Source organism: Symphalangus syndactylus, chromosome 11, assembly GCF_028878055.3.
Source record: "Symphalangus syndactylus isolate Jambi chromosome 11, NHGRI_mSymSyn1-v2.1_pri, whole genome shotgun sequence".
Taxonomy (NCBI): Eukaryota; Metazoa; Chordata; class Mammalia; order Primates; family Hylobatidae; genus Symphalangus; species Symphalangus syndactylus.
This window is the reverse complement of record NC_072433.2, coordinates 82,726,753-82,752,211: the sequence shown is the minus strand read 5'-3', so window position 1 is coordinate 82,752,211 and position 25,459 is coordinate 82,726,753. Positions and strand designations below refer to the sequence as shown.

Below are 25,459 nucleotides of genomic sequence, written 5' to 3'. Positions count from 1 at the left end.
TATAACATTTTTAACACTATAGTAGACACCTGCATATTCATTTGATGGCCAAAGTTCTGAAGTCATTTGAAGAATGAGTTGGTAGATACAGGAGTGTATTCAGGAATCTCTTTCTTCATGTTTCCCTTCTCTTTCTGATGAGAGAGAAACCAGGTTGAATGCATTGGCTCAAACCAGAGCACCAACTTGAAATAGTTTAGATGGGGATATTGTGGTAAACTGAGAGAATTTTTACATTTTCAGCTTGATATTAACTTAGTCATAGGAGTTATAGCAAATTTTGATGTTTTGGAAATACAGGCTGCTGCCTATGGTTAGGCAAATTTAAAATTTGTTCCTCTTATATACCATGTTCTAAATCCACTTTCCTCTCTTTATCCTCTTTTCTTGGCCCCCAGACTATCAATTCTCCGTTGACAAGAAAAGGTGTCCCAGCAAATCAAAATCTTCCAATCCATCTTCTCCAATTTCTCACCCTTTTAGCCTCAAACAAAACTCCTGTTCCTTGAAGGGTCTCAGTCAGGCATTGTCATATTAGGACAAAACCAATTCACACTAACATATGAATGAAGCTTTGGTCCATAAAGTTGCATGTGATAATTTAGGGAAGGAATTCTGGTGAGAAGGAGCTAGTGACGTGAGCTGAAGATTATCTTCCCAGTATGTTAGGAAAGATAACACACAGAGCCACACCCCCACAACCATTACCCGTGACTCTCTTGGGGGAGAGCAGGTTGCACAGTGTATTAATGGTCAGTTTCTGTATACTTTCACATATGCATGAAGGATAGGTTGAAGAGCACTGAAGGACTTTATCTTTTGTATATCTGAGTTATCAAAGATTATTTTGATATTTGTCACTTTTATAAAATAACTGTTTTGACTGTCATCAAATAATATTAATTAGGAAATACAATTTCATATTATTATGCTAAGTGATATATATATTATATATCTATATATAAGTACACATATATTTTAAGTATATATGTATAATGATGAACAGAATGATAATCAATATTAATAATGTTACTTTTTAAAAGGGATTTGGAAAGATCTTGACTTTCCTCTTTGTTCTTTTAGGCATGATATGAAATTTTTTGTAATGGTCATGTACTATTTTAACAGAAACAATAAAATCATTCTAAAGAAGGAGGAGGCACTCTATATTCCTCTGCCTCCTCCTTCTTTAGAATGATTTTATTGTTTCTGTTAAAATAGTACATGACCATTACAAAAAATTTCATATCATGCCTAAAAGAACAAAGAGGAAAGTCAAGATCTTTCCAAATCCCTTTTAAAAAGTAACATTATTAATATTGATTATCATTCTGTTCATCATTATACATATATACTTAAAATATATGTGTACTTATATATATATATATAGATAGATAGGAAGAAAGAAACATAATTTAGAATACTGGGATTATATGCATCAACTTTAAAATATTACATTTAATTTTACTTTAACCTAAGAAAGGGTAAATGTAGTGAGAAAGAAGAAATTGTTGAGTTTCAGATAGGTATTTCTTCACTATGAGAGATATTTCTTTTCTAAAAAAAGGAAGCTATAAAAAGCTATCATAGATTGGAATTGTTATACTTGTCACAGCTACCATCTCAATACCAACTTTAGATATTATCTGTTGACCATATGCCAAAAAAATGAGAAAATAAATAAGTTTATATACTTGTGCCTTCAACATTTAAAAAAATAATTTGCTAATTTTAAAATGTTAAATTTTATGACATTTGTACTGTGTTCTGTCACTAGAATGTCTATGGTTATTTAATGTTCACTTTATATGTAGATTAGATGTTCGTTGATAATCCTTTCAAACCATGATTTCTTTTCTAAGATCCTTATTTTGATTTATTCCATGGTTGGCCAGATTTTGCCATCCAGATTTTAAAAGCAGGGCTCAGGAGTACTAGAATTGTCAAGTTCTTGAGTGCTTGAGAATGCCTGACTTCTCTTGTGATTGAAAGGTAACTTACTTGAGATAACATTTTTTTTCATTGTTTCAGAACATGATAAACATCAATGCATTCTTTTCTAGCTTTGGTTGAGGTGGAGAAGTCTGAGGTGATGACATTTCTTTCCTTTTTTATGAGACTTGCTTTGTCTTCCTGGATGCTCTTTGCAGTCTTTATCCTTATTGTTCAGCAACTTCAACCAGGATATCTTGGTTTCATTGTTCTTATATCATTTTTTCCGTGGTCACAGTTTTTCCTTTTAATCTATAGATTCAATTCTGTATTTCAAGAACACTTTCTTCTCTTATATGCATGATTTTTGTTTGAAGAATTTGTTCTGTTTCTTCTTTAGGGCCTTCTATTAGTTCTATGTTGGATGAGTTTTCCTTGCCTGCCATATGACAATTTTTCTACAATCATTTTTATATTGAAAAGTAACTATCTCTTTTCATTTGGTGTGGTTTACTCATGTTTTTACTTTTTATAACTCATTATTTTTGGTTGCATTTGTTCTATTTTAGGAGTTTCTAAAGTAGATTAATCTTCATAATATCTTGACTTTTTCTTACATCTATCCCTGAGCAATTCCAGTTTATCTATCTCCTTTTGTTATCTGATAGTCTTTTTTGGAGGGAAACGTTTTTATACCTTACTTTTAAAATTATTATTTATTTTATCAAAGTAAAAGATGCCTGTAATTTGAAAGTTAACAATAACTAATAAGCTAATAATAAACTACCGTGGTTTCTGACCCTTCCTCTCACTGCCTCTCTCAGTTCCTCTCCCTAGTGGCAAGGGCCTGAAGCCTTTTGAGAATTCTGTTGCATAAAGTTAGGTTGTTCTCAGCTTATCCTACAACTTGAAAATTGGCCTTCATTCTGCTAAGGCAGTTTTCGTGTTTCCATCTGCTTTCTAGGTTCCAAGACTTCTATGCTGATATCCCCGGTCCTGGTCCTTATGGGTTTATATTTTAAAGAGAAAATCTTTTTACTGTAGATTCAGTGGGGCTTTTGGAAGGGCCAAATTACATGTGACTGTTCATAAGTAATCTTTTTTTTTTTTTTTAATTCTTTGTCTTTTGTTCTTAATTTCTTTGAAACCAGGAGAACTTTTGGCTTGAACTCTTCCTATACTTTTCTGGGTAGTTCCTTCATGAAGTGTATTCACTAGTCTTTTGCTTATGTTTTATGTATCTATTATCCATCTCTCTATCATCTATCTATCTGTCTTCTGTCTATCTGGGGATGATAGCAGAAGTGATTCATATGCATGACTGCATTCTAACAATAACTATTACGTCTTTGAATGTTTCTGCTACCTGCAGAGGATCAGTGAGTGTGTTTGGCGGCACTGATCATATCCTCTATTCAGGCTTGCAGTATCAAATCTCTCTCCTTCCTCAGCCTGTTGCATTTCAGCCAGTTTCTCTCAGATATAAGTGGGCAAGGAAGGAGGTCCTAGATGATAGAAATGATAAAGAACATGGTTGCATCTTTGGCTATACCTCCCGGCTGTTCGGTGTTGCTGACCTGAATCTCTAAGGGGACATGTTGTCTTTCTCCAATGACCCACCCGAGCCTCTAAGTAATGCTGCTTGATTCCATTTTGCCAATGTCTCTCAAAATTATGACTGTTGATTAGTGGGAAATCAGTATGTTTACATCTGAGAAGGACTGTATCAGTCCAAATGTCACAATATTTGGTAAGGGTGCTCTGTTTGTGGTTAGTGGTTACAGCAACTTCCATATTATATTAAAGATGGAGTTTTTTGTTTTCCCTCTTTTATTTTTCACTGGCATTGAGTTGTCTCAAGTAAGAGCAGTGGAATAAAAGGTTTTTATTCTGCCCTCTGTGACCAGGCCTGTCATAATATCCACATTATTATGTTTCTTTAAAGAACATGATTTTGCTTTTGATCACAAATCGACAAAATTTATCTTTTTTTTTTTTTTTTTTTTTTTACCCACATGCAGGTTTGTTCTGGAGTCCTAAAGAGCCAAATGGGGCTAGAGAGTTGGCCTCTGACTACGGCTACAGATTGTAAGTCATGTCCATCCCTAGAGGTGCCCTTCCCATGCTCGCCTTTTCCTTTTTTGCACTTCACCTGAATCTCTATGGGGACATGACCTCTCTTTCTGATGACCCATCCAAGCCTCTAGTCTATTAAATAAAGGACAGGGTGTCAAAAGCAGGCTGGCAACTTTGGGAACCTCATCTCATTGGGAGGACTTACTTTTAAACTGCAGTGTATTGCCGTGGGAAATAAGGTGTAAAATTCAAATCTCATTGTAGTTATTAAATATTGAGACTGATTTATGAAGCAGTAAAATGTTTGCTAGCAATTATGTTAGAACAATCAACTTAATTTTACTTATGCCAAAGTGCTCATTGGAATAGAGGTCCCTCTATGTGGAAAGACAGTAATCAATCTGCCTTAGCTTGTCCATTAGTCATTTGCCTGGCAAAGGCACAGAAAAGAAACAGGAGAGGGAGGGTGAATTTAAGTCTCATGGCCCTTAGCCAAATTCTGTCTCAGATTGCCAAATAGATTTCAGAAATTTTCCATAAAAGGGAGACATTTCAAGGAAAAATAAGACCTCGTCCTAAAATCACTGCTTATGATTGAAGGGGAAGGTAAGCAAAAATCAAGCAGAGCAAAAAGAATTGTGTATCTTGATGTAATTTCATTGATCTCAGTTTCTTTGAGATCCACTTGCTATTTTGTCTTGTAAATAAAACAGGGTTTACAAAAATAAAATAATTGGTTTGTAAGTGGTTTGCAGAAAGAAATAGTTGGTAGGAGTGTCATCAGCATACCACCAAATTGAACCAAATTATATTTCATTTAAAACATGTTTGAAATTAGCCAGTCATGGTGGCATGCACCTGTAATCCCAGGCACTCAGGAGGCTGAGGCATGATAATTGTTTGAACCTGGGAGGCAGAGGTTGCAGTGAGCCAAGATCGCACCACTGCACTCCAGCCTGGGTGACAGAGTGAGACTCTGTCTCAAAAAAGAAACAAACAAAGAAACCATGTTTGGTTTTATCTTCTTTGCAAAATCTTGGCACATCTAAATATGGTTGTGGGTTTGCTGATATTTGTTTTGTTATCTTGTTTCATAACTTATCCAAATATTATAAAACTTCTTTGGTATTGATCAAATATTAATGAAATAAATATTTCTATATATTATTTATATATTATATACAATATAAATTCACCTGTTTATTCTCTGGACTGGCTGACAGTTATTATTTTCTTGGATGAGAGTTTTTCAACCATATGTATTATTTCCAAGACAGCATCTTTTATTTTTAACAGAAACGAAGCCACACTCCAGAACTACAAAGTCTTTCCCAAAGCCACTAAGTCGTTTATGTTGTGGGCCAACCAGAAACTTGGGCACCCCTGACACCTCCTCCCTTCCTCCCTTTTGAGCTCCATGCCCATTCCAGTTAATATGCTAATGGCATCTCATATACAACATGGTGGAAGCCAAACACGTTTTTATGCCCTGTTTCTCTTTCTACTTCCTTGTTATAATTGCTCCTTGTTTCATATTTTCTTCTCTGTGAAATAACATGAGTATCCAACCAGTCTCCAAGCCCAAAAACTTTGGTCATTATCCTTGACCTCCCCCTGCCTAATTCATCCTCCATGTTTATTCATGCACTAATCCTGTAGATTCTATTTCTCTAATATCTGTGTTGTCTGTCCCCTGCTCTGGGCTTTCATGGCTAGTGCCTTGGTTTAGGCCCTGCCACTTCTCACCTGGATTGGTACAATAGCCTTCCTCTGATCTCCACACCCTTTTTTGTATTCTACCAATTCACTACAATTAGAATGTCACAAAATATGATATGCCACCCCCTTACTTAAAATCCCCCCATGGTTATTTATAACCTTCTACATAAAGTTCGAACTCTTTACCTTAGCCTACAAGACCCCTAATCTTCCAGGTCTGGACTGCTTCTCTGGCGTCCTGTCCCAACTTTCTCAAAATGCCTACTCCAAAATACCATAACCAACATGCCATTCTCCCAGGTATGCCCATGAACATGTCACAGTGATCCTTCCCTCAGTTCTTTTGCACATATTATTCTTCCAGGTAAATTGTCTTTCTCACTTTTCTTTGTTTAGTTAACTGTTATAAATCCTTCAAAACTCAGCTCAAGTGTCACCTCCCCTGGGAAGCCTCTCTTCTGTGTGGGTCTGATTTGGACATTTCCGTAGCATCCCAGACTTTTAGTATGGCATTCACTTCATTGGTTATTGATACAGCTTGTTTTCCCTGGTAGACTGTAAACAGCTACAGAAAGGAGACCATGTTGCTGAATTCTAACATTACCCGGCCTGGCATATGATGAGTGCTTAATATATTTTTGTTGAATTAAATGGGTAAATACCCTAGGAGAGCTTTGTCATAGGTAGTAATTATCTAATTCTGAGAGGATTAACCAGATGGAGGCGGGAGTGTTACAGGAGAGAGGAATGAGGTACTGGCAGAAGATGTAGAGATGGAAAGATGTCCACAGTCAGCCATTCACAAGTCACCTTTGATGTGTCCGCCAGAGTGGTCCTGCTGTTCTCAATACCTACACATATTTGCTGAACTGCTTACCATCAATTCTTTTGATTTAGAAATCTTGTACAAAAGATGTTATTCAAAACTTTATCCATTTGGCAGCAAATCCCATTAGACTATTACAATTCTTGTATATTTTAAATGCTTTTCTCATTAGCATTTGACACATATGGGAATTTCGTACATGGTTATGAAGGTGTGTCTATGTATGGATGTCGGCACTTGGACAGTTAAGGCTATAAAGACAGAACTCTGGTCACTTCCGTTGGAATCAAACTGTGTAAGGGGTCTTTACAGAAACTTTGAATCTCATAGGTAGCATGAGGTGTTCAAAGTTCTATGGTACACTTTCTCAACTGCCATCTCATTAGTTTAGCTTAATGTGTAGACAATATCTTTTTTCCACAGCATGGAGCTTGTTTGGGAATGAGAATTCACTGGCCAAGAATTGACTGTTAAGCATTAGTCAATAGGCTTCTTCTCACCTGGCTACTCTTCCTCGAAGATCTCCAACTCCTTGTAGGTGTTTGATGTTTATCTCCTGTACTGCAAAGTTAGTTCCTGTGGCCACCTGATCTCGAGCTCTTATTTGGTCTTCTAAAATCTGTAATTTTGAGTCAAATTTCCCATTAATTTCCCATCACACATGATAAGGAAACATCATTTAAAGCAGGGGTTACCTAAATGAATGCATTTTGTAGTTAGGCTGATGGTGTGAATGAGTGAGAGTCCTATCTCAGAAAGAAGTGATCTCTGCTAATTTATCTGAGGGAAGCAGCAGTGGTTTGATTCCAGCTGATTATTGCCAGGTGGGAAAGATGTCTCAATAGTGTTTTAAAGAAAGCTAGAAATCCAGATTTTATATGAAATTGCTCAAATTAACAATATTGGCATATTATTCAAGATCTTTTATAAACCATATGTGGACCAAACAACATATATTGTGTTGATATGGTCATGGGCTGCCGTTGGCCATCATTGACATAAAAGCTTTTCACAAAAACGTACTTCACAATTGGTGCCATAAGTTTGGAGAAGGATTTTTTTCAATATGGCGTCAGGCAAGATTTTTTATGGATTGAGCCAGAACCACAATGAAGTTAACACAGGGCAAGCAAATCTGAATCAACCTGTTTCATATACAATGAAAAAGAGTTTATCTAGATTTCTTAGAGAATATGAGAGATTTCTGGCTTACTTGTGTCCAGATTTTGTCCATGAGCATTGTTAGTCACGTCTTTATTGTGTTTTGGTGTTCTGGAAATAGAACTGACTTTCTTGTACCACTGGGCTAGTGGTCCCAAGAACCATGGTTTTTAACTTTTTGTACCCATTTATAAGTATTGATTTAAAAAATAAAAAAAATTCTGCTTGTCCATAGAAAAAAATTGTATTATACTTGACATTCAAATAAATTCCAATGTAAAGTGAAGACATATAAGAAATTGGTATTTACTAAGAAAAAAAGTGAGACTTCTGTGTAGGCCTTTGAAAAACACAAATCTGTTACTTGGGGAGACATTCCAGTTTAAGTATTATATTTGACAAAGTCCTAAATTATGTTTAAACTATGATTATGAATTTTACTAGGAAAGGAAGAATTTTTATAGCAAATAAATTATAGGAATTTCAAAGACCACAGACAGACTCTTGCTTATTTTTTAACTGGGATTGAGACAACTCAAGGGCAAATGAAGCCTTAATTGAAGATGTAAAAGTGTCAAAAACACTAACTAGAGTTTGGTTTTGTCTTTTTGCATGTATGCAGGTATTTGTTTTCTGTTTTGGTAAAGATAGTGATGAAAGGAAACTTACTCTACTATATGCTAAAATATTTTCTAAAATAAGGATAAGTAAATCAGTGTAGTAAAGGTATATAGCTACCTGTAATGTCATGAAAACCTTGGTAACTGTAGGAAAGGAATATACTCTATATGCAACTCACAAATCAATGGCGGAGTAATTTCATAAGTGGGTTGGGGTCTCTAATTACTCAGAAAATAATTAATTTAGATCCTTACCTCATGTCATATATCATTATAGATTTCAGAAAAAAAAATCTAAAATATTTTTAAAATTAAACCGTAAAATTCACTGATAATAGAAGAGATTATTTCATCTTTGAATGAGGAACTTTCTAGTCTTAGAAGTATAGTAGTCCCCTCTTATCTAAGGGGGATACATTCTAAGACCTCCAGTGGATGCCCAAAACCTCATACAGTATTGAACCCTATATATATTGTTTCTCCCTGTACATACATACCTATGATAAAGTTATTTATCAGTAAGAGATTAACAATATCTAAAAATAGAATGATTATAACAACGTACTATAATATCATACACACTGTGGCTGTAACTCTTGTAGCTTGAAGTGCAACAGCAAAACTAGCACGAATTTATTTTTCCTTTGTCACAATTTCATGGATAGAAGATTTGTTCTTACCATAGATTTTAGCAAACTCAGCATACAATTTTTTTTTTCCTTATTAAGTCGAGAACTTCAACCTTTTCCCTAAAGAAAGCTCTTTACGGCTTCTCCTTGCCATAGTGGAATTGCCAGCATCACTACTTTTGTGCTTTGGGGGCATTATTAAGTAAAATAAGGGTTACCTGAACATGAGCACTGTGATACCTCATCTGAACAGTTGATCTGGTGACCAACAGGCTACTGAGTGACTAATGGGCAGAGAGTATTGACAGTGTGAATGTGCTGGACAAAGGGATGATTCACACCGTGGGTGGGATGAAACAGGATGTGCAAGATTTCATCCCGCTACTCAGAATAGCGCACGATTGAAAACTTATGAATTACTTGGTTCTGGGATCTTCCATTTAATATTTCTGGAAACTTTTGAAATCACAGAAAGTGAAACCACAGATGAAGGTGGGAGGACTACAATAATGAGAGAAATTACAAAGCAAAATATTTGAATATTTACCTTTGTGTAAAACTTGTAAAGACATTGTAAATACAATTAAGATAGAAAAAGCAAACTGAAAAAACATTTGTAACATATACTATTGCCAAGGGTTTCAGTGATGTACTGCAAGCAGCCTGGAGCTGTATGTGAAAGTGGATTGTATACATCTCTTCTCATCTTTGTGTACAGTGTCATCTTGCTGGTTGTTTGAAATCATAGGAGTATTTATACCATAGAAATAGGCAAATAACTACAAACCAGGCTCTCTTTTCCCTTAGAAAAGAACTGATTGCTGATTGTTAAACACTTACTACCATATTACCAGTTATTATTTCTAATATGTAAAATAAAAGAGCTCGTCAAATCAACAAAAATTTAAAAGTACTAAAACCCAAAAGATAAATTAGCAAAAGACATAAATCATTAGCAGAAGAAATGAAGCTGTCACTTTATTATTAATTTTGTTGTTGTTGTTGTAGAGACAGAGTCTCACTGTCTCAAACTCTTGGCTTCAAGCAATCCTCCCAAGTCAGCCCCCCAAACCACTGGGATCACAGTTGTGAGCCACAGGCACTCAGCCAAAATTGTTACTTTAAATAGTCTCTTTAAAAAAGTGGATTCAACACTTTCACTAAGAAAAAAGATCTTATTTCTGTTCTATGAAGTTAGCAAAAATTAAAGTGATAAATTTCAATTCTGGCACAGGTAAAGTGGAAAAAAACACTCAAATAATGCTAATGGAAGTGTAAATTAGTATAAACTTTCTGGAAAACAATTTGGCAACATGTATCAAGAGCTTTCACAGTATTCATACCTTAGTAATTCCACTTCTAAGAATAGATACTATGGAAATAATCCAAATGCAGATACATATTTATGCACAAAGATATTTCTTTCTTAAATTATTTTTATTCTGAGACAGGGTCTCCGTTGCCCAGGCTGGAGTGCAGTGGCATGATCATGGCTCACTGCAGCCTTCACCTCTTGGGCTCAGGTAATCCTCCCACCTCAGCCTCCCAAGGAGCTGTGTTTATAGGCGTGCACTACCCTACCCAGCTAATTATTTATTTTTTCTTGTAGAGACAGGGTGTCACTATGTTACCCAGGCTGTTCGCAAACTCCTGGGCTCAATTGGTCCTACTGCCTCAGCCCCCCAAAGTGATATTTTGACATTAGGATAATAATTAAGCAAATCATGGTGTATGCACCATGCAAAGAGATTTTAATGAGACATGATAGAGTTTAGGATGAATGTTAGAATAAAAATTGTGCTTACAAACATAGTCTCAGCCTCCTAAATGGAATACTTGGAAGGACTAGAGGGAGATTCATCTGGGTATTTGCAGAGATCACCATTTGGTGGTAGAATTGTGAGATATTTTTTCCCCAAGTTTAAACATTTTTTTCCCTAAACTTTCAAAATAATTATGATGAACAAGTATTGCTTTTGTAAGTTGAGGGGAAAACCCACAGTAAAACAATGCTATATATAAAATTTTCTTTGAGTTAAAAATAAATTAATTCTAAAACTTGTAATCAACTGCCTCTTAAAAAAAGGAATCATTTGATTTTTAAAAAGAAACAAGCACTTTGATGTAATTGTGGTAGATTAAAAATTTTTTTTTTTCATTTCATTTAAGGACCTGTGTCAAGCTTTAGCTCACACTTGAATTGATCTTGTTAGCCAACTTGCAGATGGGCTGACCTGGTTAATGAGGTTAGGTTCTTTTAAAATACTTGAATAGCATCCATTTCTCTATAAAGTGCTTATAGTTATTTACTAAAGGTAGCCGAATAGTTTCTTCTTCATAATGTTTTAACTATGTTATCTACAGCCTTTAAAATATTTTCTAGTTCAATTTTACACAAACTCAATCCAGTCCTTTTCATTTTCCTATATATGCCAAACTCTTAACAGGATTGTAGGTATTTTGAGGTTTTTGTCTTTGTCTTTTGGAAAATGTTTTGGATTTGTCTTTTTTCAGAGAGCTAATCTAAGATAGTAAATTATTATAGGAAAATAAACTGTTCACAAGATTTCTAGAGATTTGAAAGAAAGACTTTCTCCTTATTGCTAATAGTATTTTACTGGGGTATAATTAATATGTACTGAATGCACAAGTCAAAGTGTACATCTGGGTGGATCTTGACTCAATGTAATATAATCAACCATATAACAATCCAGATCAAAATAAAGAATATTCTTAGAAACAGTTCCATGTTTCTAAGAATGTTGTTGGCTTTTTCAATTACCAAGAAGTTTTGACTCCTAAATTGGAATCTTATTTTAGCACTATGCTATACTTACTTGATTTTCTAGTCATTTCAAAGGGCTGCTTGCGTCTTGTCACTTTCGTGATACTTCATTATGCATGGAAATACCTTTAATCACTTTGAGAGTGGCATTGACCTTTGAGGCATTGAGGTCAATTCAAAATGTGCTAAATACCAATAAAGTGCCTTTTAAAAGTTCACTGAGAGTTTTAACTTTTCACACTGCCTCAGATATATTACGGGGTCTGCTAAACCCTGCAGATAGAAAATAAATTGATCGATATCCTTGCCCTTAAGTACAAATTCATAAAGAAGTAATTGCTGGTTCCATCCTATAATTTTAATAAAATCCAGTATTCTCTCTGATAGTAGAAAAGGACAAGTATCGTGAGAGGGCATTGTTGTCAATTCTTATGATAACGCCACAAGTTTTGGGCCAGTTTCCTAAAGCACACTATCTGCAGCCCTTGCATGAAAATTGTTAACCCAGATTCATCACGTACATTCACACCCTAACAACTCTCAAATACCTCTTATACAAGCATGTTTCTCTTGATTTAGACAAGGAATTTTCTTTTTTTTTGATGAGAAACTCTATTTTTACTCTAATGCCTTAAAATTATTTATTCACTCATCAATTTAAGGAATATTTAGAGTGCTGACTACAACACCACTGTTGTCTGGTACGGGATATGGGATTTAGCATGAAGAAAACAAACTCTTTGCCTTTATAGAGATTATATCTTAGAAAGAGAAAACAAACAGGAATCAAATATAGACCATGGTAGTTTGCAATGAGTGCTATGTGACAAAAAAATAAAGTAGGCTTTAAGGGAGATTGAAACCATGTGGGTAGAGGTGCTATTTTATAAAATGTCATGCAAATCCTCTGTTATGAGGCTATATTTGAACAGAGACCTGAAGGAATGAAGAACGTTGCATAGGAATATCTAGGGGAAGATGATCCAGCCAGAGTAAATTATGAGTGCAAAGACCCCAAGGCCAGAATGTGTTTGGAATGTCCTAGGAACAGCTGGGAGGCCAATGTGGCCAGAGTGAAGGAAAGAAGGGTAGAAGATGGGGCCAGAGAAATTGCTGGCATCAGATTGCGATGGCTATGCAATGGAGCATTACTGAGGTGCATTATGAAAACCTCTATTTGAAATTATTGCATTAATAGAATCTTGGAGATTTAGGCTAACATAAGCATCTTAGCATAATGTCTGACATAATGTCTTTGTGGTCACAAAATAAATACACAGTAAATATTTGTTGAATAGAAGTTCCTTCTACTTTTTGGCATAAATGAACAGCTGAAAAATTGAACTGTTTCCCTCTTAGACCACTAAAATGTAATCACCTAAACTTAAGCAATAGTGATATATTTCTGCACTTGAAAAATGACACTGATGGTTGATCATCTTTATCAAGCAATGCTGCCAAAATACAAAACAAAAACAAAATAAAAAAGAGAACTACCTCAATGTTTTGGCTGAGTTTTTTGACGATGCTGGTGATGGTCTGGATGTGGCTTTCCAGTAACTTCCTGGCGAGCGATTCCTCTTTTCGAAAGCCATGGGTCCCCTGCAGGCAAGCAGAGATGTCCTCCTTGATGCGGAAGGCTTGTTCAAGAAGGAAAGCTATGGTACGCTCGTGGTTGTTCAGTCTGTCTTCTAGCTGACCTCTCTGGGTGTTTGGAATGATGGGGAGAAAAGGATGACTCCTGATCAGAAAATGGAAAAGGAAACACCAGGGCATTAAAAGAATGAGCTGGAGGAGCCAGGAACCAGAACTAGAATCCTCACTTCCGACCTTTTATTTTTTTCCCTGTGAGAAGTTTGATAGGATTTTAAGCACCTGCCATGGTTAGAATTTGGTGAAGGTCTCATCTAAGAAGCAGATGCACTTTTCATGCTTCAAGCCAATTGGTGGTAGTTAGGAGTGGGTAGAGGGATTCATGAAAGAAGATATTAGAAGCCTTCTTCCAAGACTGACGCCTTTATATACCCTTTATGAAAATTCTACTTGAATGTAGAAAAAATTAAGTTTTTATAACTATAAAGATGCAAAAGTGACTGTGTTAGAGAGTTTTCCAAGGTATGAGTCCTGGAATAGGAGTCAGGAGGATAGGCCACCACAAAAGAATTCTATGATCAAATACACTTAGAAAACCTTGCATATGATGTCTCTCCCTTAGAGATTCACATTGTACATTTTCATATTGTCTAACAGAATTATTCTAATTTCATAGATAGGGAAATTAGTTCATGAATGGTACCAATCATAATCCCAAAAGACATAATCTCAAACATTGAAATTCCTAAAGTTTAAAATCCCTTCACTGGATTAAGGGATACCTAGAACCTGGTGAGGCAGTGTATCTGTGAGGGTGTTTCCAGAGGTGATTAGTGTGTGAGTCTGAGTGCACAACGTGAGAGAGATCTATCCTCAATGTTTTGAGTGTTTCGAAAATCATAGAAGTAAAAACACAGGTGAAAAATACAACAAATGTCTCCTGTCAAATGATTCAACCATGTATGACTTCTGCCCCTTCACACATAGTGCCATGCTTGCCTTCAAAAAACACTCTTCATCAGAGAATAAAAAGAATTCCACAAGCTGAGCAACATTCTGAACCAAAGATGCTTGCTGATATAGAGGTTCCTCCAGTGTTCTGAAACTCATCGAGTGATGAAATATTCTTAGTTAGGGATCTGACTGTCAAAGAAGATAGACTTCCTATATTTGCCACTAAATCTAACATAGACAAACTAGTGCATGCTTCACTTTGGCTGAGGAATGACACTTTCAAAATCGTCCCCATCTTTCTTATCAACTGTATGCCATCATGCCCCAGTTGGATCCAAACATTCTTGAACTTACCTGCTTCTTTATATATTAATGACTGGAAAAAGTGAAGCATTTTATAAACATTTATTTGAAGATTTGGTGGACTTTGCAGAAGAAAATGGATTTTAGTCAAATCCCCAAACCATGACAGATTTGGGATTAAGTCCCATCAAGGCTTCTAAAAGTGAATCTCAAGATGTCACCAATAAAATTTGATTTTGTCATTCAGCCCAATGCATATGGTGAAAAATTCAGACAAGTGAATTGGCCACCCCATATGGTTTAAAAATATTTCATTTGTTTGCAGTGGCATTCCTCCCAGCTAATGACATTTTAGGAAATTTTAATAAATTAAAGCCATATTTGCCTGAAGAAGTCAGCAAAGTTACCAACTGGTTCAAATATAATTATGCACACAGTAAGATAAGAAGACACACAATAGTGTGACTATTTGATTATCAGTATTGCTTCTGCACATGAGTGCATGTGGAATGAATTTCTGTGTGCCCAAAACAACATAGAAAAATTATGCAAAGATGGAAATATTTAATAGGGAATGCTCATGTATGTTGAATCATAGAAGAATTTCAAAAAGAGCAGTGCTATGTGGAAAATGAATGAAATGTGAACATATTCTCTGATGAGAGCCATGTCTTAAAAGAAAAAAAGAAGCAGCAATTCATTGCCATGCAAGACTTCAAAATATGACTGTGAAAGTTGGCCAGCTCTAATGGACTACCTCCATGTAATTGCCCATAATGTAGCCCTGTAATATACTTTTTCAAATGTTGTATTTTTTCTAGTTTTTTACCACTATCTTAAATTGTCAGCATTGTTATTATTACTTTTCACAATTTGCTATACTATGTATTTCATCTTCACATCATTTGCAATACTGGAGTATAAACTGTATAAAGACTTTCAGAAAGTTCTAATTTGTCTTATGCATATTTTGTCAATTTGACTCCACAAAAGTGCATTATTACAACATTGACTTTGTGTGTAAGCACTGTGTATGTAAAAATGTTGAAACTTCCCCAATAAATGAAGAGATGTCCTTTTTTGTACAACTGCATTTGTGAAAGATAAAATTTCTCAAGATCTCAGCTCTTTGTGCAATTGCATATGCTGTAGTGACTCACTGAAGTTTTGGATCAGTCTTATCAAAAGACTTAGGTTATCGTCATGGTGTTTCAGATGACTACAGTTATAAAGCTGGTTGCACAAAATTACCATCCATAGTATTATGCATTTATACATTTTGAATTTTGACTTATTTCTTTATGAATATGGTTCATCCACTTATAACATTATACCCATATGACTGTTGTTAGTATACCTGTATGCTTATGCTTATAAAAATATAAATGTTACTGTTGCCTATTTTATTATGTAAAGTGGCCTGTGAAATGCTCCATCATGTTTTTATATGCTTCTAAAATAAATCTCCTTTTATAAATATGAAGAAATGTCTTTTAAATTATTTTTTCCAGAATTATATTTTGGGGATTTTGATCTTTTTGGGATTTCCACATTTGGTATTATGACATTCAGGATTGTGCTTTTTTGGGATTATGAAACCCATTAATGGAATAGTTAACTGGTCCTAGGTCATCCAAAGTCCATGTGCTAAAACACTTGATTGTGTAGTCCCCAAATACAGGTTATTTCCAAAGCCCTTATGTGTACTGATTTCTGACCCTATACCAAGTCACATTTTTTATACATGAACATGACAACATTCCTTCAAATCTATATAACTGAGTGAGAGGTTTACTTTAAATTTGTCTTTAACACTATTAAATTTCTTGGGGATTTCTTATTGTCCTATGACCCAGTAGAAGGGGCTGTGGGTTTTCTCTCTTTAATCTTACCTGCTTAGTACATTGAATTTCTGCACGAGTTTTTATTTGAAGAAATGTTTCAATGTCCCAGAACTATCTGTTTGGTAGAGCCAGGATTAGCTCTAGGTCAGCTGTAACTTAGCCTAGGATGTTTTCCATGTTGCTGCCTCTGAATGGTAGCGAATTATGTTGTTAATATCACTGGAAAGAGAAGTCAGCCTTAAGGAAAAGGAGATTTGGCCTTTGTTAGGGCCTGGAAATAAAATGATGAATGAGACAGATAAAGCCCCTGCCCTCTTGGAAATATATATTTGTATCTATATACTTATGTAGATGTATAGATATATAGTATATATCTTTTTAAAATGACTATTATATATGCTGGATCATAAAAAGCCAAGGCCAAATAATTAATGCTTATTCCCATTGCTTGCATGAGCCAAAATAACTATTTGCTTTAGGCCAATAGTGACAAATTTTCTTGGAAGTGAAAATGTCCTCGGGACAGCAGATTTTAGGGCCAGATTGTGAACATTAGCATTTTCTGGACTGCAGGTTTCAGCTGGGGTTGTGTTTAGCTGTGTTTATCAGAAATCCAAAGAGAGTGACTTAAGCAAGTAGGGTTTATTTGGCTCAAGTAACAAGAAGTGGAGAGGTAGAGCAGCTGACTGAGGAAGTCATCAGGTGCCCAGCTCCTTCCGGCTTCCTGGCCCACTCATAGTGTGTGACCTTTACCCTCAGGTCTCAAGGTTGTTGTTCCACCTTGAAGTATTGTGCCCCATTCCCGATAGAAAAGACAGAAGGCAAAAAATAAAACAAAATGTGTGCATCTGTTGAGTTTGTCCCTGCCCGTCCTTTTTTAAATCGAGACAGCCTTTCTAAAAGACTCACCATGACACTTTTGTCTATATTTCATTGGCTGAAGCTATGTCATGTAGCCACCTCTTATACCTTATTTTGTTTTGTTTTTTTGTGCTGGGTACATTGTAGCCTTAAACAAAATTGGGACTTTTATTAGCAAAGAGGAAGGAGAAAACGTCTACTGGATTGACTACTGGTGGTATTTGCCATATGCAATTTTCCTCCAATTTGATATCAAGTATCTCTGCCAAAGGAATTTAAAAAATAAGAAGTTTGTTTCTTCCCTGTTGGTTGTTTGCTGTGTGAGGATTAATCTGTAGCTAAGTTTTTTTGGGCAATGCCAGAAGCTGGCTAAAGTTGGGCCACAGATATAATTTTATTACCCTAGTGATGGATGGTTGTTCACAAGGATCAGTGTGTGCAGACGGCAAGGCTCCAACTGCCCAGTGAAGGTCAACAGAAACTGGTTGGCTCATAAAGGAAGAAGAGGGGCTCATGCTATGCAGATAAATAAAATATAGAAATATATTACTTCTTTTTAATTTAGTAGCTCTGTAATTTCATCCTTATAAAACTGCTCAAAAGAAATATAATGTAAACCTTATAGACAATTTTAAACTTTCTAATAGCCACATTAAGAAAAATTTTTAAAAAACTGATGACAGGCCAGGTGTGGTTGCTCACACCTGTAATCCCAGCACTTTGGGAGGCTGAGGTGGGCAGATCACTTGAGGTCAGGAATTTGAGACCAGCCTGGCCAACATGGTGAAACCGCATCTCTACTAAAAATAGGAAAGTTAGCCGGATGTGGTGGCACATGCTTGCAGTCCCAGCCGCTCAGGAGGCAGAGGCACAAGAATCACTTGAACCCACAAGGTGGAGGTTGCAGTGAGCTGAGACTGAGGTACTGCACTCCAGCCTGGGCGACAGAGCAAGACTCCATCTCAAAAAACAAAATAAAACAAAAACTGATAACATTAATTTTAACAATATAATTTAAACCATTATATCTAAAATGTCATTGTAACATGTAATCTATGTGAACTTTTTAGTGGAATATTTTACATTCTTTTTAAAAATAAGTCTTTGAAGTCCAGTGTGTATTATACACTTATAGCACAACTCCTCAATTTGGACTAGCCACATTTCAAGTGCTCAAAAGGCACATGTGGCCAGTGGCTACTGTTTGGGATAACATAATTCTAGAACCTGAGAATCAGAAGGAGGGAAGTAAATGTCACTGAGCAGTCAAAAGCATTACCACCATGTCCATACACTACTCCTGCACTTTATAAATAGTTACAGCTAGTATCTTTGAGCATTTAATACAAGCCAGACCTTGTGGCTAGCACTTTAAATGAGTCATCTATTGAATCTTCATGATAACACCATGAAGGGTCTATTAATATTACCCTGTTTTTAACGATAATGAAACTGAGGCTTAGAAAGATTGAACAACTTTTGTCCGAGTTTACCCAGCTAACAACGGTGGACCAGTATTCAAGCTTAAGCAGTCTGAAGTTCATACTACGTTACATGCAGACAAGAGATCCCCTCCAAACTCTGCCTCCAAATCACCCCTGGAATGTGCTTCCTCCTCAATTTACCCACTATTCTAACAAACCAAGTTGGATGATTTCCGGATCCATATAAATGTAATACCTGATAATTCTATGTTGAGGAGAGGGCTGCCTACTAATAGATGAAAGAAATCACAGATTAAAGGCAAAGATGAGCGAAAGAGTCAGAAGTTCAACAAAAAGTAAACAAAGTAAATTAGAAATGGGAAAAGACAGAGGCCAGGGCTATTTCATGTACGGGCAAAGAAACTTAAAAATCCTGATACCCTCTCTTGGCATTAATATATTACTCCTTCCCTTCACTGATCAGCTTCTTGAAGAAGCAAGCTAGTTTTGTTGTGCCTTTCAATATATGTGGTTTTCTCCTCACCCTATGATAATCAGATTCTTCTCTTTCTCTCTCTTCCTCCCTCCTTCCCTCCTCTCTCTCTCTCATTTTGGGGGAAGACAACTGCCATATTGAATAGCCCTATGGAGAGATCCACATGGTGAGGAACTGAAAACTCCTGACAACAGCCAGCAAGGGTCTGCAGTGTCGACCAAGAGCTATGTAAGTGAACCATTCTAGAATTCCTGATCCTGAGAAACTGTGAGATAAATATTCGCTGTTTTATGCCGCTGAGTTTTGGGATACTTTGCTACATAGCAATGGATAACTAACATGGACAGTAATCTACATGAAAAAATGAGGAAGGTCTGAGACTCAGATGGTGATCTTGGACATAAAGAAGGAGGATAGATGTTACAGATACTATAAACCTAGAAGTTGTAGAACTTTGAGATAGATTGGAAATGAGCCTGAAGGAGGGAGAGATTCTGATGTTTTGGATTTGAGCTTAATGTATGATGCCACTTTTCATCAAGACTGAAAATTCAAACAAAAAACAGTTAGGTTTTGGGGGAAGAAAACAAATTTGAGATTTTGTATATGACATCTATCTGGAGATTCCCCTTGAACAGTCTGAAATGTGTCTGAAGATAGAGATTTGGATGTTATCAGAGAAGTAAATGGTGGTTGAAGACTTGGGTGAAGAAAATGAGATTGCCTGAGCTGGCAGCTGTGCATGTGTGTGTGTGTGTGTGTGTGTGTGTGTGTGTAAAAGAGAACAGTCATTTTTGGAATCACTTAGGTAGCTTTCAAAAGGAAGAGTTGCACCACCACTGCTCACCTTGGCTCCTACCCCATCCCACATACTACAACTATCTGGTGGGGTGGGGGCCTATGGGACCTGAGAAATGATGGGGGATTCTGTGGGACTCACAGAGCAGACTTTGGTCCCATGGAAAATATTGCCATCCCCCACGCCCAGGGGTCCTGTTGTCTCTGCGGAGCCAGCACACCTCTGCTCGGCTCTGGCTGGGTCTTCAGAGGACTCATTCAGCTTCAGCCTCCTGGGAAAATAAAGCTTTCAGCAAGCAATACAGATTTGAGAGTTAGTGAGAACATGGGAGCTAAAGTAAATCAGCCCCAGAGGGATATGACAGCTCATGTGAGACAAAGTGCAGAAAGAAAGGAAATGAGTTAGACAGTTATTCAGAGGTTAAAAAAAATCCCAGGCTGACTATGGTTTTGACAAAAATGTTGAATTAATGTGGCTTCCCATCCTCTCTCCCTTACAAAATCCTGAAGGACTTGGAGAAAGTGAAAAACCCCTGGGGTGGTGGGGGCTATTTTAAACTGGTGCATGTGTGGGTGGTGCTGTGGATGCCGTGATATGCCACCTAGCTCCCCGTTCAGGAAGGAAGGACTTATACCCCCCAAATGTTGGGAGTGCTGCCAGCTGGCAGACCTCAGCTGTTAGCTTTCTCTGAGAACTGCCTTGTCAAGGTCATGCCCACTTTCTGGGGCAGCTTCATTCAGTGATTGGACAGTGTGTGGCTATAAAGTCCTGGCATGCTTGGTCTAACTCCGGACAACTTTGAAGGGCTGTCCCAGCTCCAGAGCTTCCTGTGAAGTTGGCTGAAGTCTTCTTTGGCTCAACTACTGGAGCCATGGTACCTAATATATATAAAATCCATATATAACTAATTGAAGTTAGTTGGCTCAACTCACTTCATATAATTCAACTATTCCTTCTGTTCAGTTCCATTCCTTTCCCTTCCCTTCCACAGGTGTTGATCCCAGTGTGCTCTGTAATAAGCCTTCTATTCACCAATCTCCATCTCAGAGTCTGTTCCCTGGGCAACCCAACCTGAATCAGATGGCTGCGTTGGCCTGGGACAAGAGACAGCTTGGGAGGGCTGTGGGAAGATAAAATAGGGAAAGGGAACAACGTAAGCCTGATCTTCTTCTCTGTTTCCTTCGGACCAGTTGCTCTGACTCCTGTGAAATGTCAAACTGTTCTAGGTGTCCTCTAAAGAAAGATTAGGCAGGGCAGAGGGACTGTGTTGGTAAGGAGTTGGAGCAGTAACAATAACAAGAAACTTCGAGAACAATTGACTTTGGGGAGTTGCTGCCACCTTGTTTCACTTCTAAATGTCCACAGGGTGGGAAAGCAACTGTCCTCCTAAACCTGCTTCTTCCTGGGGAGCAAAAGGTGAGGACCTGACAGGAGAAGTTATTTTGTGGAATAGGGAGTGGTTTTCTGGTGCCTGGGGCTCATCCACACCCCACCCCTGGACTCACTGGAGCTGACAAGGCTCCGTTGGAGACCAGGAACTGGCTGAAATGCCCAGGGGAAATGAGTTCAAAGGCCAAATTAACAGGACTTTTGAGAAGCACAGCCTTTTTAAAAGTAATTAACCTACAAATAAACAACCTACTAGATTACAGATTCCCGCAGAAGAGAAATATTAAAATGCACACAATAAATTTTTAAAAGGCTAATAAACATATTAAAAGAGAAGACAAAAGAAGATATTAGTAAAATAAGAAAAACTAGAAAATGTAAAAAGTAAGTAGAACCATTAGGTATGGAAAGTATAATTGAAATAAAAAATAAAAGGTAGGATAAATATAACAGAAAAAATAGCTAAAGAATGAATTAGTGATTTGGAAGACCAGACTGAGGAAATTTACCAGACAGAACAAGGAATGGTCACACAACTTGGAGATTCAGGGTCACGATTTGAAACTCACAGATTCTAAAATCAAATGTTAACATTAACTCCCACATTTTCTCATCATTCCAACAATAAGCAGGGGACATTAATGCTAGTCATGTGACCTAATAGGGTAGCTGCAGAAATAACACCCAGAAGTATTCTTAGGCTCCAAACCCACAGTTTTTTTAGTTCTTTCTTCCTTTCTTGATCCTGGCCACCATTATCTTTTCCACTTTTCCTCCTAACAAATAGCACATCCTCCATACAGCAGCTGGAGTGGTCTTTCTAAAGCGTAAATGGTAGCCCTTGACTACTTAAAACCTTCCTATGGCTTATCCATTCTCTCAGAATAAACTCTTATCTCTCCTTTCTAACCTCATCTCCTCCCATTCTTCCCTTCGTTTATCTCATTCAACCACATAGGCCTTCTCTCATAATATCCCATTTTATCTTCTCGAAAGCATTTGTCATTACCTAAAATTATCTTATTTACTTGTTTCTGTTTATTGTCTATCCTCCATCACTAGAATGAGAGCTCCCTATGTGAGGCACTTTTCTAACATGTTCTGCACAGTCCCCCAACATTGAGAAGAATGCGTGGCACATAGTAGGGAGTCAACAAATATTTGTTGATTGACAGACTGATTTCTCTACCTGGACTCTTCCCTTAAGGCTCAGTTGTTGGAAAACTGGCCAAAAATAAAGTGGCTCCACAAAGTCACAGCTTGTTGGAGCCTCAAGACATAGTTTACTCTCTTGAGCAATATAAAATAGTCTCAGCCTGGGTGAGATTCTTCTTTTCTTTTTTTTTTTTCAAATTGAATATTTCATTAACATGGTAGTTTTTGTAACATGTGCACACACACTCACACACTCAGAGAGATTCTTCTTTTCTATCACCTGTAAATCTGAGGTGCAAAGAAAACTTTGCCAAGGGGTTTTGTGAGTCAGATTGCATTTACCACTCATTTGGTTCAAAAATGTTCTTTTGGAAAATCACCAAATGGTACCTATCATATATAAAATCCATTCCCCTAAAACCCTCACCATGCTGTCAGTGCTACCCTGGATTGGATGTATGAGTCAGAGGCAGAAGGGAGGAAGATGCCAGGCTCTGCTGAAGGTGACACATAGCCTAGTGGTGGACTGCAGATTTGCTCATTATTTTCTTTGAGCCAGTGCTGCTTTGTGGCCTCTAGACAATCTATATCCCAGATTTGCCAGCAAAGGTATTTGGTCTCCTGGTTTTCAGTCTTATACAGACACTTATAAATTATGCTTCATTTCCCCCCAAATTTAGAAATTGTTTCTCCTAGATGTTCTCAGCATGGCAGATACCATTGGTTACCCTCCCAACAGCCACCCCCAACTTCTGCCTGACTTGATTCATCCTTCCTGTCCCCCATGTCCTTCTGAGGGGCAAACTAATCATAAGGATTCCATTCTTCTGGGTTGAGATGCAATTGGTTATGGTAAGAGCATGTGAAGCAATTCTGGCCCATGAGATGCAAAGAGAAACCTGCTATGGGGCTTCTGGGTAAAGTGTCTTTGCCTTCAAGAAGGGATACACAGAAGAAACTTCCCTCATCTTCACTGAATGTTGTCCTGTCTGTGCATGATGCTTGGAACTACCAAAGCCATCTCGTGATCATGAGGAAAAAGGAAATGGCAGAGAGAAAGAATAAAAAAAACACGACCTGGCTGCTTAATGATGTTCTGAAGCTACTAAATTTACCAAACTCTGGATTTTTTTTGTTATATGAGCTAATCAGTATTTCTACATTTAAACCATTTTTGGTTAGTGCTTCTATTACATGCAGCTGAAAGCACTGTGTCTATCTAGTTACTTGCCAATAAAAATGTCACTTCAAATAAAGATACATTAAGTACTTACTAAATATTTACTCTAGTTCATATACAATATTCACTCTAGTCCATACACACATTTACTCTAGTCCATAACTGTAATGCTACATATTTACATATAATGGCTCTGTTCCTCAAGGAACTTAGGTTAATTCAGTATTTCTTATACTTGAATTGGTATCACAGGGGAGGGTGAGGGAGGGAAGTTGTTAAAATACAGATCACTCCACTCCAACACAAACCTACTGAATCAAAATTTTAGGGTAGGCGGGGAGAGTAAGAATATGCATTTTAAGCAAGGGCATAGGTGATTCTAATGTATCCTAAAGACTAAATACCACTGATTTGTTTAAGACTGGTCATGTGAATCAGCGAATAATATAAGGCAGGATATATAATGAAGTGCTAAAGTAGTGAACTATGGAATATGAGCTCTCAAGTTCTGTAGACATCCAGAAGCAGCTTGGCAGTTTGGAAAGCAAGGTAGACTGAGGGTAGAACACAGGCTCCATCACTTACCAACCAAGTGTTCTAATTGCTTCTTCTGTAAACAGGGCCAACAAGGCCTATTTTGCTGTGTGGTTGTAAGTTCTGAGATAATAAGTGAGATGCATGCAGTAGAGAGGGTGGTGAAACCAATGCCATACAGCTGTATGTCTGGGGTTAGGAGGGTCCCGGTGCCTCACTCTTGGGGGTGAGGTGCTGTTGGCTAATATCAAGATTATATCCAGAAAGAGCAATGAGGGGGCAGACCCAAGCTAGCAGGTCTGTGGTCCTGTCTGTCAGGGCTGATTTCAATGCTGTGGCTATTTGGCCCATCAAAGGAAGCCTTTTAGGAGGGTATCACCTACTGCTATGCAAAGCTATTTGCCTGCAACCATGGAGACATTAAGTGGGATGCAAATACTGGACTGTAGTTATTTCTTTTCCTAAATTTTTAAAGTTTATTTTTAAAATTTATTTTATGTTTAAGTGGAGAGCTTTCCTTTTGGAAATTTCTTTTCAGGCCTGGGATTTACTATTAACTGCAGTCTTATTATCATTGCTAATTCTTAAGGTTTAATGAAGCACCAAATGATGGCTCTGTTTGGTTTTATTTACATGGTTCCTGAAGATCAACAGACAGCTTATATTTTTTCCCTATTTGCATTGCCACAAGGACAGAGAATATTGTTTTCCAACTGACCTTTCTAAATCAACCATGGAAGAACAAACACATGAGCATGTCTCAATTTTCTAAGAGAGATTCCTGATGAGGCCATTATTCAAATCATTAGGTATTCCTAAGGGATAAAAACTGAGGGCTTTCCCTAGTAGTAAGATGTAAATTTAAGAACCTCACTGCTTTCTGAGTATGTTATGTATGTCAGTGGGACCTAGATCTAAATTTAACTATGAAAGGAAAGAAATAACTGAATATTCCAGACTAGTGCAGATGGAGTCACCAACCACAGGAGGAAAAATTCCTAGGGGGCCTTTTCAGAGATTTGGGCTTCACATAGATCATTGATTATGTAGCTGACAACTGAATCCGAACAGATTTTCCACAAACTCTGAGTTCTATTTTTCTGTAATTCGGTGTGACTTACACCAGCTGTGCTGTAGCTGGCAGATCGGCCGGTACATGGAGCCTCTCATATCCCTGCC

At 37.1% G+C, this 25,459-nt stretch overlaps 1 protein-coding gene across 1 annotated transcript in view; it reads right to left on the bottom strand.

The window, feature by feature from the left end:
• The window catches only part of FAM81B (family with sequence similarity 81 member B), a 57,835-nt gene that overhangs the window by 21,944 nt on the left and 10,432 nt on the right, over nucleotides 1–25,459 (bottom strand). The window contains 2 exon segments of the mRNA XM_055298627.1: nucleotides 7,054–7,172; nucleotides 13,246–13,489. Of these exon segments, the coding sequence (XP_055154602.1) occupies nucleotides 7,054–7,172; nucleotides 13,246–13,489 (363 nt within the window).